The sequence below is a fragment of the Aspergillus piperis genome, assembly GCF_003184755.1.
Source record: "Aspergillus piperis CBS 112811 unplaced genomic scaffold BO85scaffold_2, whole genome shotgun sequence".
Lineage (NCBI taxonomy): Eukaryota > Fungi > Ascomycota > Eurotiomycetes > Eurotiales > Aspergillaceae > Aspergillus > Aspergillus piperis.
This window is the reverse complement of record NW_020291592.1, coordinates 1,377,852-1,394,349: the sequence shown is the minus strand read 5'-3', so window position 1 is coordinate 1,394,349 and position 16,498 is coordinate 1,377,852. Positions and strand designations below refer to the sequence as shown.

Sequence of the window (16,498 nt, the reverse complement as noted above, 5' to 3'; positions counted from 1 at the left end):
CAAAGAAAAATCTCAGTATGTCAAGCGTATACTTAACGCGTGTCTTTTAGCCCGTTTAGTCTTTCTTTCCCTCTCCTACTAGCTTGCTAGCTGTACTACCGTAAGCTTACAAGTGCGGTCAACTGGCTCCGATCTTTACCAGCCACACTGTCTCTGCGTCTTCTCCAATGAACCATTGGCCGGTAGATCAATAGGTGGGCGCCAGCATCGCTTACGATCAAATCCCGAGCTACCTACACTGAGTACGGAGGTTGATGTTCCCGTGCATTTTCTCGAATGCTTTGGGGGAAAGCGGAGAGATGCTAACCCACATGGCCCGATGCGATCGGCCTTTTTGGTGTGGCTGCTCGCATCCCTTGCAGCACTTATCCGCAACCGGGAGACTCTCGCAGGGCCCGCCCAAGTTCTCCCTGCTACCGACTGTCATTCAAGTACATGCAATCTCTGAAGGCATCCCACAGAGTAAGAGGCGAAGGGAAAAGGAAGATCAAGATACAATACACATAGAGGGTAAGATCACTTTTTCTCCGAGTACTATCGTTATCCGACATCACCTCGCTCACATATAACATGTGCAACCAGAAAAAGAAAGAAAAAAAAATCATACAATATTACCAAAACACAAGGGCATAGAATAAGGCATTATTGGATATTTATGAAGCAGACATCCCTTGCCTTGGCCCTCGCCGAGGGCCAGTTTATCCAATATCAAAGCCTAGGTATCCTGTTCCTGCAGGCACCATCGTAGAGTAGCCAGCCATATAGGCTGTAGAGCCCGCCAGGTATGGGTTCGATGCATGTAAAAGACGGCTCCGAGCGGGTTCGGACATTTGCTGGAATTCCCCAAATATACCGGTCGCTCCCCACTTGCTTGCACCATATTGGAGGAGATTGTCGATCTGCAAAAGACATTCCGAGGCGCGCGCGTAAAAGCTCATACAATCTTCACCACTCAAGATCAGCTGTTCCGGGGTCTCCGGAGGGATGGAGGGTAATGCGGGTATCGACGGGTCCAAGAGAAGGTCCTGGTTTTCTGTTACATCTCGTATGAATCGTCGACCAACTTGATACGTCCTCTGGATATCCAGGAAGGTCATCAAAGGCAACCAAGTAGGGTTCTTCAGCACCTCATAAAGTTCGTTAATGTACTGCATGCAGCAATGGAACAGAACAATTTTGCTGTAATCACATAGTGCGGTCGGTTCGTCGCCAGCAGAAAGAATCACGACGATCGTGTATGATAGCTCCAACCGGTACAGGATAGGAAAGTGGTTTGGTACATTACTCGGGAATTTACCAAACCACTCATATGCTTTTGAGCAGAGAGCCCACGTCGAGGCCGGAGCTTGAAGAGAAGTCTCGTGTTCATGGAAATATTTTCTCTGGTAGCCCTCCGACAGTATCTGGCGGATTTTGACAATGTGCCACGCAGGCTCTGAGCTCCGTAAAAATATATGGCTCTTTTCGGTTAGCGAAGCCCCTAAGGATGTGGCAGAAGATGGCAAAGCAACATCGACGGACTCGTCTGAGAACGAGAAGGTTCTTTCAAAGGCAGTGCTTATTCCTCTTCAGAAGCGAGATTGAGTTCCTTCGTTAGCTCAAGTATCTAGTACGGGTCTAGAATCATTCAACATACCTGTCTAAGCAGTAAACACAATGGAAGACACGGCGACGCAGGTCCAGCTGCTCTGAGGCTGACTGAACATCCAAAGGCGGGTCCTGGTGTAGGCCTAGGTCGACTGCTACTCTAACAGCCATCCCTACCAGATACCAGCTGCGAAAGTGTTGGGGGTCGAATAAGGAATATTGGGCAAGCAGTAGGATTGACTGGATACCGGCTATAGTACCGGGGCGGATGACGTCCTCGGCCTGATTCATTGCCATTGAAATATGAGATAACGCTCTGCGATGACTGGTATCACCGATCTTGAGGGAGAGAGACGCAGACGCTGTGGCTAAGACCATATGCAAGATCCACTTGTCAAAAGGCTTGGCAAAGCGCCCCCCAGCTTGGTAGACCGCATCTACAGAGGTCCAGAAGCTCGTTTCGACGAAGAATGGAAGCTGTATGTAGATGTTGTCGAAATAATGTTGTAGTAAGTTCAGTATTTCATTGCGCGGCGGTAATGACTGCGCCGGTAGTCTTGGTATCGACTCGGCTTGTGACAGGGACAGAAGAAGGTTGGCGAAAGAAGTATTGGAAGTAATACCATGGAAGTCTCTCGAAGTCGCATTGACGGACCTGATCAATATCAGTCCCAGAAGCATCAAGCTAATCTCAGCGACCACTCACAAGAAGCCAAAATCACCCACGAGGTCATCGATGTCAGTAACTTCTTTGCCACCTTCCTGTGCGACAGCACCTGCTGAGGAAATAGATGTGATTGAACTCTGATGGGCGACACCCCTTTCATCCACAGATAATGATGTTTTCAGGCGACGAAGATCTGCAATTTTCTTTTCCAGTCTTTCGCAGTATCCCTCCAAAGAGGCGACATAGCTTCTTTCCTTTCCTCTGGCAAATTCATCACTTGCGCCAGAGCAGGTGCTCGCTTTACCAACCCTTTCGCATGCGGAGCAGGCCGGAAGCTTCCCGTCACATTTGATTTTGGCCGTTCGACATCTTGAGCAAGCAGCCACAGGTCGACTGACTTTGAGGAGCGGTCTGTCCAAGAATGAGGTACCCGACATGCTAATTATACATATTCTCTATATCGTAGTAGAGAGGAAATAGATTATTCGCCAGTCGAAAGGCTAGCTTTGACTCGAGTCCTGCCCTGTCAGCCAAGCTGTTAAACTCGTGACAGCACAGTATGAGCAGATCATAATAGGTACCTACCTTGTGAATAAAGAAGGAGGGATGAGCAGCACAAGTCGCTTTGTTAAAAAGAAAAAAGAGGCGCTCAGACGTAGATCTGTTCGGTTTCTATTAGCATGCAGGAAGAACTCAGTGGTGTTCAGCGAGAGCTCCTCGCATCGGATTTATCGCGCGTATTGCAGTCATCTAACTAATATACGACGGCAGGATAGTTGGGGAAAACACAACTTTTCAACTCCATGTTTCCTTCTTTTTTGACTTCTTCTTGGCTGGTGGCCCTGCCTAGGTATGTATATGGCTTTAAGGACTAGAACTCAAAGGCAGATTACTCACCAGGCACTAGCGCTATCAAGTTAGCCCGAAACCTGGCGGGGGAGGCTGGCTGAACGGGCAAAGTAGCGAGAGGGGTTCAAACTGCCCCGAGTACAGAGAGGGCTGACGGGTGTTAAACTTTCCCAAGCAGTACAACCGTTGTGGGTATAGAGGTCGGAACAGAAAAAATAAAAACTCAAAAGAAAAAGTAAGAGACAAATCACCGTTAAGCGAAAGGTATCGATATCTCAGGAAATCGTAGTGCTGCTGCTACTAAGCCTAGACTGGGAGCAGATGAGCCAGTCGTAGAGGGTGGAAGGGAGGAAAAGACAAGTACCGCAGGCTCTGGTACGCAATTAGGGTCACGAGCTAGTGCAAAAGCAGGGGGGGAAGGAGGGGGGTTCGTACCGTACCCGTCAGCCCCGTATACCTAGTCAGTACTAAAGTCAAGTAGAAAGTACCTTAGTCGTCGTCGTTGACTGTTTGGCGGGCCTTCCCCTATTAGCTTTCGTTCTCGTTGCTCACTGATCGCCTTTTTTATGAGATTGAATTCCGAGTGTTCAGGCTATACTAGCAGTTGATAGACTCGCAATATTGTTGACAAGTTGGAGGCTACCAGTGGTTGTTGAAAATTAGATATGGGTAAAATGGGAAGGGAGGGGTTGGCTTCAAGTGTCTTTCTTATCAAAACAATTCGTAAGGTAACCACCCGCCCGGACACCAAGCAGCACCAGCACCACCGGCACCACCACGGACATCTGGCCCGAACGGTTTTGCTTGTGAACCGCTTACTGTCATTGGGTGCCACACAAACATTTCCCGGTCAAGGCTGGCTCCAAGGCTGGCTCCTGCTCACGCCCCTCCTTTCATTGCCCCCCCAAGTGGTCTCCACCTCCCCCACGCGCAATGGGGGCTGGATTTTTTCTCCCTACGCAAATTTCTTGGAAACCACTCGGGACCAGAGCTGTGCTTGTTGAAGCAAGATCCAGCCCTAGTATGCAGTTTTATATCTACCTCATCCGTTGTATCAGCTCTCACCCTACACTTTACTTGTGAGGCGTCCGCTTGAGTGTTATGCATAATCTAGCGGGAAAGCTTCGGTCAGCCGGTGCTAGTACGGTGTCCGTATTAGTGATCTTCATGCTGCAACACCCGGCATTTGGCCGGTCCAGAACAGAAAATAGGACTACTACTAGTATCTATTGTAGTGCCTACTTACTCCCCCTATTCCCCCCTCCCCAAAAGAAAGGTGCTGATTGACCGGGGGGGTGGGAAGAAAATGTCCACACTGACGTCTCGGAATTCGTGAAAGGGATACATAAGTCGGATTTTTATGAGCTCGTCAGTGTCATGATATGTCGCAGCAGAAGGTCTGTCTGTAGCAATAACTGCCGATGTCGCAGTGGCTGGAATTATGCAACCAGAATCCTTGCATTAAATTTTTGTTGTTCGGGGCGCTAAACTAATTTTTACACCCTCTGTTGTCCGCTCATAGACGGTTGTAAGCCAGTCAATCTTCCAACAGAGTGTGGTGTATTAGTTGCGAAATGCTACCCCCAGTATTTCTATCCTCATCATATTCATTCGAACTGAGGAGCAGTCTAGTCAATACGGGGTTGTTAGTCTTCGAAGTCCTCAGTCAGAAAATCAATCATGACGGTAGTGACTACTAACTAGTAGTTGATCAACACAAATTACTAGCAGAAGTTCTAACTCATTAGAGGCATTTGCAGACACCCGCCCGTGCTTACCCATATACCCTTTTGGGATAGCTTTCCGAAGCTTGGATCAGATGAACCAACAAACCGGTTCCGACCATGGCGTTAAGATCCTCTTCGCCTCTTTCTTCATTTTCGCGACTCTGCATCCATGGCATGTTAATCTTGAATGCCATCTACCATATCTCCCAAAGGGGGCTAGACTCTCTGGATTTTAATCCCGCGGAATTCCTCTGGAGGCTCCCCATAATATGTTGGTAGACTTGTCGGCTCTGGTCCGAACTACAACTATGCAAAGAGTGTTGACGAGTAGACTTGCCAAGGGACTTACTATTGCTGAGAAATTAGGACTGACAAAGAAAGGACAGAATTTACTCCGTAGTACTTATGTCATGGCAGTAAGTAGTAGTATCGATGCCATGTACGACCAAAGCAGGCAACCAACCGATGTAAGGCTTACTATCTCGAGAGTTGTGATGGCTATCTCTTCGATAGTTACCTCATCCACACTATTCATTTTTGTGCGTACTCGAAGAGCGCGGCTCATCTAGTTCAATGACTTCAAGGCTCCTACAGTGTTATTTCTTACAGACTCACCTTCGAAAAGGACTGAGACTAACTAGTTGATAGTACTAGATAGGTAGTACTGGTAATTTACTACTGCTACTGCCCCCTTCCCAAATTATTAGAGGAACCCCAGTAGTAATTGATACTAGATCATCCGCCACCGCAGATCCCCGAGAAAGGTTATGCATACTTTTTTTTACTTATGTGCTAGGTCATCAGTATATGTATCCTCGTGTCTGTGAAACTTCCGACCTACTATAAGCTCTCCCTCTCTATTTTTCTCACAGCCACCGGAAATTCAAAATAATCTGACTGACTTACGGATCGCGAAGCCATCATTTCCATTCAGAAAATTATCCGGTACGGAGGAGAGGGGAGGGGGAGAAAGAGGCCCACCGGGGTGGAATTTGTCCCACCCGTCAATTTCGAGGCCAGTGTTCGCAAGGGGCAGCTGTGGGTGGCCGTAGTCCTGGTAAGTGCGACGGTCGGTCATCGGGGCGCTCTTTAGCGTGCCGTCGATCCAGGCGGGAGGTGGACCGAGGCCTGCTTCACTTCAGTTTCCACCTCACCCCCTCCTTTGCGCCCCATTTCAAATTCGCAACTGCATATCTTGTGTTTCTTGTCAATGTCTGAACGGGTACCGTGAGTTGGAATTCGTGTGAGGTGCTAGCTGAGCTCTTCAACCTGTACAAGACCCCCCACCCCTAGATCTGTGCAGGTATTGCCCGCCTACTCCTAGCAGCTGGTGCATGTCAGAGCGAACCCTGAACATGTCGAACGTGCTCGTTCCTCAAGTGCCCCTTCAAATTTCCACAGTCGCGTGTGCCTGACGCTCGGATCAGACCTCTCAAAAGCTTCCCCATTTTTTAAGGCTTTATGCGATACATAGAATGCAACGTTGATGATTCTTTCGGCTAAACTTGCAAACCTTCGGTCAACCTAATATAGGGGTGCTCCTGCACGACATACCACAATGGCCACACATTTAAACTCCTCAAGCTCCCGCCCACAATTCACCAACCCCTGGTCGGACTCTCCATCAACAATATCAGAGCCGTCTGTTCATACCCCTGATAGCCGGATTGCGCATACGTTGACTGCTTGTACGCGGTGCAGACATGTACGTAGTGTCTCTTACTCTATCGCTGACTTTGTTTATACGTGATTCCGCGTTCTCTACCATGTACTCCTTGATTTATCTCGCTGGCTCGAAAACAAGAAGATTCTAACTCTTATACAGCGTAAATCTAGGTGTGATCCCGGAATCCCTCGATGCTCACCATGCGAACGCGTCAACGCCAAGTGTGTCTTTTACGATTCGGCGTCTCAAAGGACATTATCAAGGGATCATATTGTCTCACTCCGAGAGAAAGCTCGTCGGTTAGAGAGCGAGCTTGCTGAAGTCGAGAGACAGTTTCAACATGCAGCGGACGCGGAGCTCATGGTGCGCGGGGCAGGTCGCATTCGCTTCAAGGAGAATGACGAGTCGAGATATTTGGGACCGTCCAGCGGTATTGCGATCACGCGCCTCGTTATGGAACTGGCCAAGCAAAATACAGATTCCAAAAGCATCAAAGACGTCGTTCCTGAAATGACAGCGCAGGAGATAAAAGATGCCTTTGCACAAGAGAGCTCCAAGCCAACGTCAAAGGTGTATCCCATGATCAGTTCGACGCCGCAGCCTACTTTACCACCAAGACACATAACATACAGACTTATTGATGTCTTTGTAGTCAAGGGTACGTTCGCATTCTATCCTATGCAGCTGTACAGTCATGGTTGACTTGCCGTTTAGCCCAGGCAATGCTTCCGACCTTGCACGAGCCTACCTTCCGCGAAGAAGCCGAAGAGGTGCTTAACGGGTCTAATGATCCCTGCCATAATTTTCAATTACGCATGGTGATAGCCATCAGTATGCAAAAGATGAGCACTGTTTACGCAGGCTTGGCGGACAGTTATTACCTTGCGGCGCTGCCGTACTTGGAACCGTCGTTAAAACGAATGGACCTTCGATCTTTGCAATGCCTTGCCCTGATTGCTCAATACTCCATGCTCACGCCAACAAGGACAGCGGCATATTGGGTCGTAGGAATGGCAGTCAAGTTATGTCAAGACTTAGGGCTTACCGATGAAGCGACCATTACTCAATCTCCCAGCGGGCAGACCTTGGACCCTCTAGAGATTGATATGCGAAGAAGACTGTTCTGGATTGTCATATCCATGGAGTACGGTCTTTCCCATAGCCTTGGTCGCCCGAATTGCTACTCCGTTTGTCACGATCACATCAACGTCAAGTTCTTCGAGCCGGTGGAGGACAAGTATATCACTGCGGATGGCTTCCTACCAGGAGCGAAAATAATCCTACCCAAGTGCATAGCTATTCACTTCCTGAAGATGCGGCTGCTCCAGGCAGAGATTCGACGGACGCTCTACCTGAATAAGCGCGATGTACCAGTCGACGATCAAGACCCGTGGTTTTCGCAAATGCTTCAGAAGATCGATTACTGGGTAGCTTCGTGTCCCAAAAATGATGGGGGTAGTGGCTTGAGTCAAAAATGGTAAGGACAAGTTCCGACTAGCTTCTTTGTTTCTGGGTGCTTATCTTTATGTGGCTTTCAATAGGTTTCATGGAAGACGAAACACGATGATTGTCTTTATGTTCCGGCCTTCGCCCCAAGTGCCGGAGCCTTCCGTTGAGGCTGCGCGAAAGTGCTATGATGCGTCCGTATTCAACGTAGCAATGCAGAGAGAACAAATCGCAACAGGATCCGTTGATTTGACATGGATTTTCACCCAGTCACTTTTCATGGCCTTGAACACTATCCTCTGGTCTCTCTCTTATCCTGACATTCGCAGAGAACACCCTATTGACGAAGTCAAAGGTCACCTCGGCGTGGCCCTGGAGGCTATTGTTCTTGCTGCACAGAGATGGCCTGGTGTTGAATCGGCCTTGGTACTCTATAGGAGCCTGGTTGCTGCTTGCCTTCGCGCATATGCTACCGAAGAGTCTTTCGTCGTCCATTCGCCGTCTAATCATGCAACTCCGTCATCTTCGCAGGATGTCACGACACCGCTATCCGTCTCTAGCCCTGCAAGTACGTCGGCATCATTCCCCTCACATGGAGCTCGCGCAGCGAATTCTTCAATCCCCGAAAGCAGCGTATCGGGTGGCACATTTTCGAGGGGACCTTCTGCAGACCCCTCATTCTCCTTCTCCCAGGGGTCGACCTCATCACCTATTGCCACTGAATCACTGAAGGCCGCGCAGCACCCATCCTGGGATGCTCAACTCACTCCGCAATCCGTATCAACCACCACACAACCCTCATTCAGTTCCCCCCAATCCTACAATGTACCGACACCTTCCTACGCAGACTTATCGTTCGACCCGACAACTCCATACAATTCTTTCCCATCCGTCGTTCCGGGCTTGCCAGGCTGGGATCCCAATTTCAATTTAGCGTCCACGACGGCTAGTCATCTAGCCTATGTCGACGCGACGGTCGATCCCATGAACTGGATCGAGACGATAGGAGATCAATATTCCCAATACACCAATGGCGCTTACCCCATGCCCCCGTGGCGAGGAAGGACGCTCAGCCACCAGGAGCAGATGGAGCTGATGGAAACGTTAGAAGACAACATTCCTGACGTTTCGGCGCAGTTATTAGTGCAAGAATCTGCAACATTCTACCAATCGTGACATGTGGATGGTTTTTGAAAGCTTTCTATGAGAGCGTCTCGCTCTTCTTGATTCAGTCATATCAGCGTGTTTCTTGAGCTTTCTTTGTACGGGCCATCTTCATCTGGTTCGTTTCTTCTTATTGTGTTACCATAATATTTTTGGATTTATGGATCTCAATATACCCAAGGGTCATCGTGTTGGGAATTTGATGAGGTTCATCTGGGTGTTTGGAGCGAGTCGGTTCCGATCACTAGTTCGGGATTCAAGGGTTCAATCAATGGTTTTGGTAGAAGAGTATAAGCTTATTTTATTTTGTCTTTAGGTGTTGACATGGCTTAGGGGTCAAAGAGTGGCCACAAAGCCCTCTCACCTCAGGCAGGTCAACTGCATATTCTATAGATGGGTCAAGTGTAGTTATGGTTCTAGAAGCAAGGAAATTTTCGGGTGAAACTATGCAATAACCCCAGGTAATACTTTCCGAGGGGCGGTGCTCTGCCACTATTTTCTCTCCTGGTTTAGGCCAGCGCCCAACAGGGGGGTATGAGAGCCGCTAGTAAGGCGCTTTGTGCCCATGCGTGTCGTGGCAAACATAGATCACATCCACGGGGAAAAATGTCTAGATGGCCAAACCTGCGATGGCCAACAGGGCGAATACGGTAAGCAGGTAGTTAGTTGACCTGGTCTAGAAAGACAAGAAAGAGTGAGGGAAGAAAAAGAGGGAATGTCCGTTACCGATGCATACTCCGTATCTTACCCGACAATACGCCCGAGTATCGGTATTGTTAGCGCGTATTGATACCGAAATACGGGCGCGGAGGCCGAAAGAGGGAAGATCGAAGAAATGAGGGCGCGTCACGTGCCCATCCCGGGGCTCTTGCCGTCATCCAACATCTCGCCGTCCGTTTCTCCTCCAGTTGCGGACCAAGGGTTTCCCATCCCAGCGCTTTCTCGAACTTCTACCCACCCCGCCAGAATTCGACCTAACCCACAGACCACGCCATTCACTCTTTCGCTGGTCTATTCTTCACTACCTGGTGCTGTTCGATATTTCACCTCAGTGCTGTGTCGCTTCATTGGAATGTGTGACTTTTAAGACGGTCGTGGAACGTCCTGCTCGCCCGCTTGAGCGCACCTCGACCGGCGTTTCTCCCCATATCCTCGTCTTGATACTAGTCTGAATCTGCTGTGATCTGCTGCTGTGTTGAAGATCTTCGATTCAGGTCTCCCTTTCGCGAGGCTCGGGCTGCCCAGGCTTAGGCCAACCTCCTCTTTCGTCACCCTGCACTCCGTCCTCGATGTCTGATCGCGCCTCCTCGGCATCATTTCGAGTAGGACCTCCATCACCATCGTCTCCCGCCGCAGGAGCTCTCAAGCAGAACCAGTTGCCAGCTCCCTTGTCCGATCGAATTCCACAGACTCCGACATCACCTCCGTTGATGTCGGTAAGCGCCCAGAACTATGCCACCAACTTTGTATCCTCGCAAGCATCACCTAACCAGGCGACCTCTCAATCCGCAACTCTCTCATCACCCCCGTCTTCCGCTCCGATGTCCACTCAAGCCTCGCAACAACCGACGGTAGGTACGGCGAATTCGTTTCCGACGCCGGCCAGCAGCGTGAGCGGGCACTTCCCGGGTGCGACTTCCTTCGATGATTCTGAACATACAGATAAGCCAATGGGCTCGGCAGCTCCAGACACTGGTGCGCGAGCAGCGAATATGAATGCCGCGGCCATACAGCAGGCGGAACACAGACGGACAGATCATGACCGGCATACAGAAGGTATAAATATGGAAGTTGGAGTCCGCGATTTTGCTGCGAACAACGGAGGCGACGCTATGGATATCGATAGTGAGGCGCCGGCTTCATCCAGTCGCAGTGAGCCAAGCTTGGAATCCCTGCAGAAGAACTTTTCGTCTGCCTTTCATGTTTGCAAAAGCTGTAAGAGCTCCCCAGTCCTTGGCATGGCTGTTGCCACAATTTGCAATGCACTCTCTCCCACCTCATTTCTGGATTGAGCTTTGTTAACACATGTGGCTTTATGAACGTACAGCCCATATTGCGACTGGACCGGATCCGTCGCTAGATCTCATCTCACTCTACGGATTAGGTCCAGTGGCAAAGTCTGTTGCTCGGATGGATCCTGTAACGGGCGAGAAGATCAACAGGCTTAGGAAATCTTATGAAGGAAAACTGAAGGGCTTGGGACTCGCAGGGAGGAACAAGCCAGTGAAGACTGAGCCTGGTGCGCCCGGCAGCCTTAGGCACATGACCATGTGGCCAGAGGAAGAATGGCAAAACCAGAAGGTGTTCGGGAAGGAGATCAAGGTAGCGGACATGGACTCTGCGCTGCATAACTTGCAGATGAGGGCCATGAAAATGGAGCCTGGTACGGTACCGAACAATGAGTATTGGGAAGATGTTCTGGGCCACGAGAAGCCATCTAAACACGCCGGTGGCGACGCCAGCAAAAAGGGCGTCGCACCCCCTCCCAATGGAGTCCGGATTTCCCAACCGAATGGAACCCCAGCGCCTGTTTCGGACCAAGAGCGAGCCCGGCCCAGCAGGGGACGTAAACGGCATTACGACGACAATAGCTTTGTTGGATACGGCGAAGGTTACGCAGACGACGATGACGATGGGGCATTTTATTCAAACAGTGAAGGCATGGGGAAGAAAAAACGGAAGAAGGTAGGGCGTTCGGACGGTGAACTGGCATTCTAACATACTGATCACATTCGCTTATTTTTCGAAAAGGACCACGTTTCGAAGATATCTACCCCTCTACCTGACCGAGGTGGAAGTTACGGGGTTGGTATGTTTGGGATCGGGGCCAGGTAAACGAACGGGACGGAAACCTGATGGGATGAAAAGCTTTGTGGCTTGTTCGTTTCTTTTCTCTGCCTTCTTGGCTTTGCTTCATGCATAGGGTCCTTGTTCTAAAGGTGAGGGCTAGACTCTGTTGGATCTGTGTCTGGCATTGTGAGTTGCTGGACAGATTCAGCAGACCCATGGTCATGTCCTCGCCATATCTGTTAATTCTCCGTACAAATTTTGCATCACGGTGCTGGATATACCCGGCTTTCACAATGGGACGGCGTTGGAGGAGCCATGATCTGTTGCGGCACGGTTTTTGCCTGTTTCTTTGCTTGCACTCTATTCTGTCTATGTGCTTCCTGATTGACAGGGAGCTGGAGTTGTAATGACAATTTTCTTTTCGCTGTGTTTACTGCTGGCCATGTCGACAGACTCCGATGCCAGCTTTTGAGCTTTTCTTCTCTCTTGTGCCAGATGGACCGTCGGCCGCCACTGGAAGAGCATGTATTTCTTTTTTTCGAGTCTGTTGATGTGCGGCGGATTGCTTGGGCGTGACAGTACAGGATTCTAGCTTAGCATCGACGATGCTTGTGTGATACAATACTAGATGGATAGGAATGACATCTACGTTAAACGTGGGTAGTTCAGTCCCATCATGGATAATAAATAAGAGCTGGAAGCATAGAAGCAAACCACTGCAGTAATTCCCTTGACACCCACCCTCACCCATATGTACACCCCCTTGCTACCAGTAGATACAAATCCATACTGTCTACCCAACACCACCCTCTATACCAAGTAGAGAATTGCATCAGAGAGAAGAAGAAAAAAAAAAGAAAGAAAGAAAGAAAGAAAGAAAGAAAGAAAAAGAAAAAAAGGAATCACCCAAACCAATACCCATTCAACTCCTCCAAAGTCCTCCTCCCAACATCCTCATGCCGATTCTCCTCCCATACTCTCCCTCCCTCTCCAAACCGATTCGCCATATGTCCTAGAAAGAAATCCAGATTCTGCCGACACTCAGGAAACGCCTCTTTGAAGGTATCATATAGCTCCTGCACGGAAGGTTTGCTGCTGCTGCTGCTGCTACCACTGCCCCCACTGCCAGAAGCATAGACGACTTTCTCCGCAAACAGGCGTAGATAGCGTCTCGTGTGCTCTAGATCCGCCTTGACGTCCAATTCCCATCCTGCTTCCATATGACCCGGGATGATTTTCATTGGGTGTAGATGGTCGATCATGTCGAGGGTTTTGAGCCATGCGTGTACGAGAGCGGGGGATTCGAGTTCTTCGACCCTATAGTATAGTTATATGTTCATAAGTAGATGTAAGATCAGAATGTAGATAGATAGATAGGTAGATAGATAATATAAGCCAGCCAATAACTCTCGTCCAGAATAACCCCTTCCGAAACCTTATCCAACAATGTAAAGAACTGGAAGTGGATTCCAGAGAAGGGAGCAGGGGGGAAACAAACCAAACATGCACACTCCTCCCAAACACAACATCACCGGCAACCACCGTCCTACACTCCGGAATCCAGAAAACCGTCTGATCCACACAATCACCCTGCACCGGACCCAACAGCACAACGGGACTCCCCTCCAGCATGAAGAAGCTGGACAAGTACGGGTCCGGCTTGCGGGGCTTAGCGGGAACGGCGTCCGACCCGAGCACCGTCGGCCAGTATTTGACTTTCTGGTCGTATTCGGCGTTGATGCGGGAGCAGACGTAGGGGGCGGCGTAGAATTTGGCGTTGGGAAACGCGGCTAGGATGGGATTCGCGGAGAAGAAGTGGTCTGGGTGGTGGTGGGTGAGGAAGATGGCGGAGGGGGCGTGGGGTGTTAGGGATTTTATCCAGTGGATGGTGGATTCGGCGTCTGTGAGGAGGAAGGGAGGGTCGATGAGGAGGGATGCGTTAGGGGTGGTGAGGAGGGTGGTTATGGAGGAGAGGCCTTTGGGGGTGGAGGTGTGGTGGTGGGTTTGGATCATTGTTGGATGTAATTGGGGGGGTATTGAGGGTGTTAGTTGTTATATTGGGGTGGTTTTGTTGTTGGGATAGAATGGGATGTGTGAGATTTTATATAGAACTCGTACTGTATATGCAATGCTCTGGTCTGTTGCAATCATAGAGTGAGGTTATATCCGTGATGGGATACACCCCCCGCACGCAGTAGCAGTTGCATCATATTGATTTGGGGTGTTTATAGACCCTGTGTTGTTCGATGCCGAGGTTGATACGCCTGTCAAAACTACCGCTCGTTTGTACCGATTGTTTGAAAGATGAAGATCAATCAATCCGTATTTCCGAATTGCAATCGGAAGCTCCGGAAGCTGAATCTTGTAGCATATCCTCGCTTCATCCGTGATATCAAGATCCGCAGTGGAAGCGGGGTTGATGTGATGAACCAGACTATTATTGGACTTTGCCACATCTCTAAATTAGATTAAGTACCCACCTTGTGTATAACCCCGCAGCTATTAAGAGAGTCCGTGACACTGTTGGTATGAAGGTGAAAGGTGAATTACGCAGTACGAAGTGTAGATAGAAGATGACTGTAGAAGGTTGGCCGGCTGATCATATCCCGCTTTTCTGTACTAATGGATAGTGGCATCTTGACTTGCAAGAATAATTGGCTCTCTGTCTCAGCGGTGTACATTGTCGATGAGAAGATGGCCTTTTAGGACTGCTTTGTAGCCATGAAATCTAGGCATAACATGGCAGACGGCCGGGAGGTAGGAGTAGTAGGAATGTTTGCTGTGGTAGCTACTGGGGCTTGCTTAACACGACGATGATACCTGCAATCAGTCATCTCATGCTTCGCCTATACATTATACACGAATACTAGTGTGAGCTGTCTTTTTGTTATAGCATTAGATTTTAGTGTTCAGTCAAATTATTGACACTGTTAAGCATAGATACTCTATGTTTTATGATATAGCGGCACTGTTCCATACAGTGGCAGGAGTGCCTTAACCGCCAGGCAACTTAGGTCTTGACTCCGATACCAGACAGACCGAGAGGTATGCTGCTAACAACTTACTGTCCAGAGAGTATATTTTAGGCTTTTCGCTTAGGTATGATTTCAGTGAGACTCCCTTCGTATACACTAGCTTCGAGAATAATCATAAGAGCACATGAGTATCTACCACAGAGCAACAAAGATGCATATAGAGTTTCATCCTACCAAATTATGTGTGAACTCCCGGCTCTTCGGATCATGAAAATAAGACAAGCTCTTATATCCTCTCTGCGCATCAACATCACTTTCATTAATCAGCTAGCACTATGTCTACCAAACATATGCATGCATTCAAAAGGGTAGGTAAAAGCTTAGAACCCAGAGCATCGGAATACGATTACACAAAGAAACAACATAACTATTCTATGCCCTAAAAACAGCTACATCTCCGCGGACTCTCCTCCAGCCCTGCATCTACCACATATACTATACCTTAATGACTGCATATTAAACTCACCAAAACCCAACCCAACATGTGGGGTGTACTTCCTTATCGCTTATCAGCATCCCCCCACCCACCCTCACATAACCCAGAAAGGAATCGAACCCACCCAAATGCCGACCCGCCAGCCAATCCCGCAGCCGGTATTTGATGCAAGTGCACCGAACCGCGAAGGCAACCCCGAGGTCGGAATCGCATAAATCGATATATCATAACCTAACTTACAGCGTTTCTCTACAGATTACTCCCTGTACGAATCCAACCTTTTTATATCTCCTATATATATACCATATATATAACCAAGTTTATAACCACACAATCACGACTTACCCTCCCGATCCAACTGCCTACCATAATAAGAAGCTCAAGATGGACCCCCTCACAACCGCCCTCACTCGAATCGACGCCCTTCACTCCGAAGACCCCACGAAAGTCTCCAACACCGACATCCCTTACGAACTACACTACGCCGAGAAAATGACCAGCTACCTATACAAACACACCCCGGATCCCTCCCCGACCCTTCAGCTCGCTATCCGCGCCCAGCACCTCAAGCGCTGGGAAGTACCCCGCAGTACTTACCCCGATGGTAAAGTAGGGTATTATTCCTGGCGGACGGCGGTGGCGCGTCGCCAGGCTGAGATAGCGGTGCAGGTGTGTCTGGAGAGTGGCATTGGGGAGGCGGAAGCGGAGCGCGTGGGCCGGTTGATTCGCAAGGAAGGATTGAAGGGAGGGGAGGATGCGGAGGCACAGATTCTGGAGGATGTGGCGTGTTTGGTGTTTTTGGATGATCAATTTGAAAAGTTCAAAGAAAACTATGAGAGGAAGAAGGTGGTGGAGATCTTGAGAAAGACCTGGGGAAAGATGTCGGAACGGGGGAGGGGTTTGGCATTGGAGTTGCAGATGGGGGAAGAGGCCAATGAATTGGTCAAGGAGGCTTTGATGGGTTAGATTCCAGTCCATATCTATTTGTTTAATATAGGACTGTTACTTTGTGAATACGTATTTTTGGATATATATATTAGTTGGAATTTGTTTTGTGGTCAAAGAGCCGCTCTATGGAATGGTGGTCGTGGTATCTATTAATGTACAGTCGTTATGGCATGAGATAATGGG

The 16,498-nt window shown here is 49.1% G+C and overlaps 3 protein-coding genes across 3 annotated transcripts; 2 read left to right on the top strand and 1 right to left on the bottom strand.

Annotated features, from left to right (window-relative positions):
- Window positions 1-633: 633 nt before the first annotated feature.
- BO85DRAFT_121476 (Zn(II)2Cys6 transcription factor) lies at window positions 634-3,076 on the bottom strand. Its single transcript, XM_025653913.1, has 4 exons — window positions 2,840-3,076; window positions 2,294-2,777; window positions 1,637-2,242; window positions 634-1,566 (listed from the first exon to the last, which is right to left on the bottom strand). Exons 2-4 carry the CDS (start codon window positions 2,689-2,691, stop codon window positions 699-701), a joined length of 1,872 nt encoding a protein of 623 aa, XP_025519856.1. The 5' UTR covers window positions 2,692-2,777; window positions 2,840-3,076; the 3' UTR covers window positions 634-698.
- A 3,312-nt stretch (window positions 3,077-6,388) lies between these two features.
- Window positions 6,389-9,118, top strand: BO85DRAFT_364063 (putative C6 transcription factor; the record flags this gene model as incomplete). The annotated part of the gene is made up of 4 exons (XM_025655682.1): window positions 6,389-6,535; window positions 6,656-7,154; window positions 7,211-7,973; window positions 8,038-9,118. 4 exons carry the CDS (start codon window positions 6,389-6,391, stop codon window positions 9,116-9,118), a joined length of 2,490 nt encoding a protein of 829 aa, XP_025519855.1.
- Window positions 9,119-10,022: 904 nt separating this feature from the next.
- On the top strand, window positions 10,023-16,445 carry BO85DRAFT_412704 (uncharacterized protein). The gene is made up of 4 exons (XM_025657579.1): window positions 10,023-11,041; window positions 11,154-11,791; window positions 11,858-11,915; window positions 15,804-16,445. The coding sequence occupies exons 1-4, from the start codon at window positions 10,396-10,398 to the stop codon at window positions 16,331-16,333; spliced, it is 1,872 nt and encodes a 623-aa protein (XP_025519854.1). The 5' UTR covers window positions 10,023-10,395; the 3' UTR covers window positions 16,334-16,445.
- The last annotated feature ends 53 nt before the right edge of the window (window positions 16,446-16,498 follow it).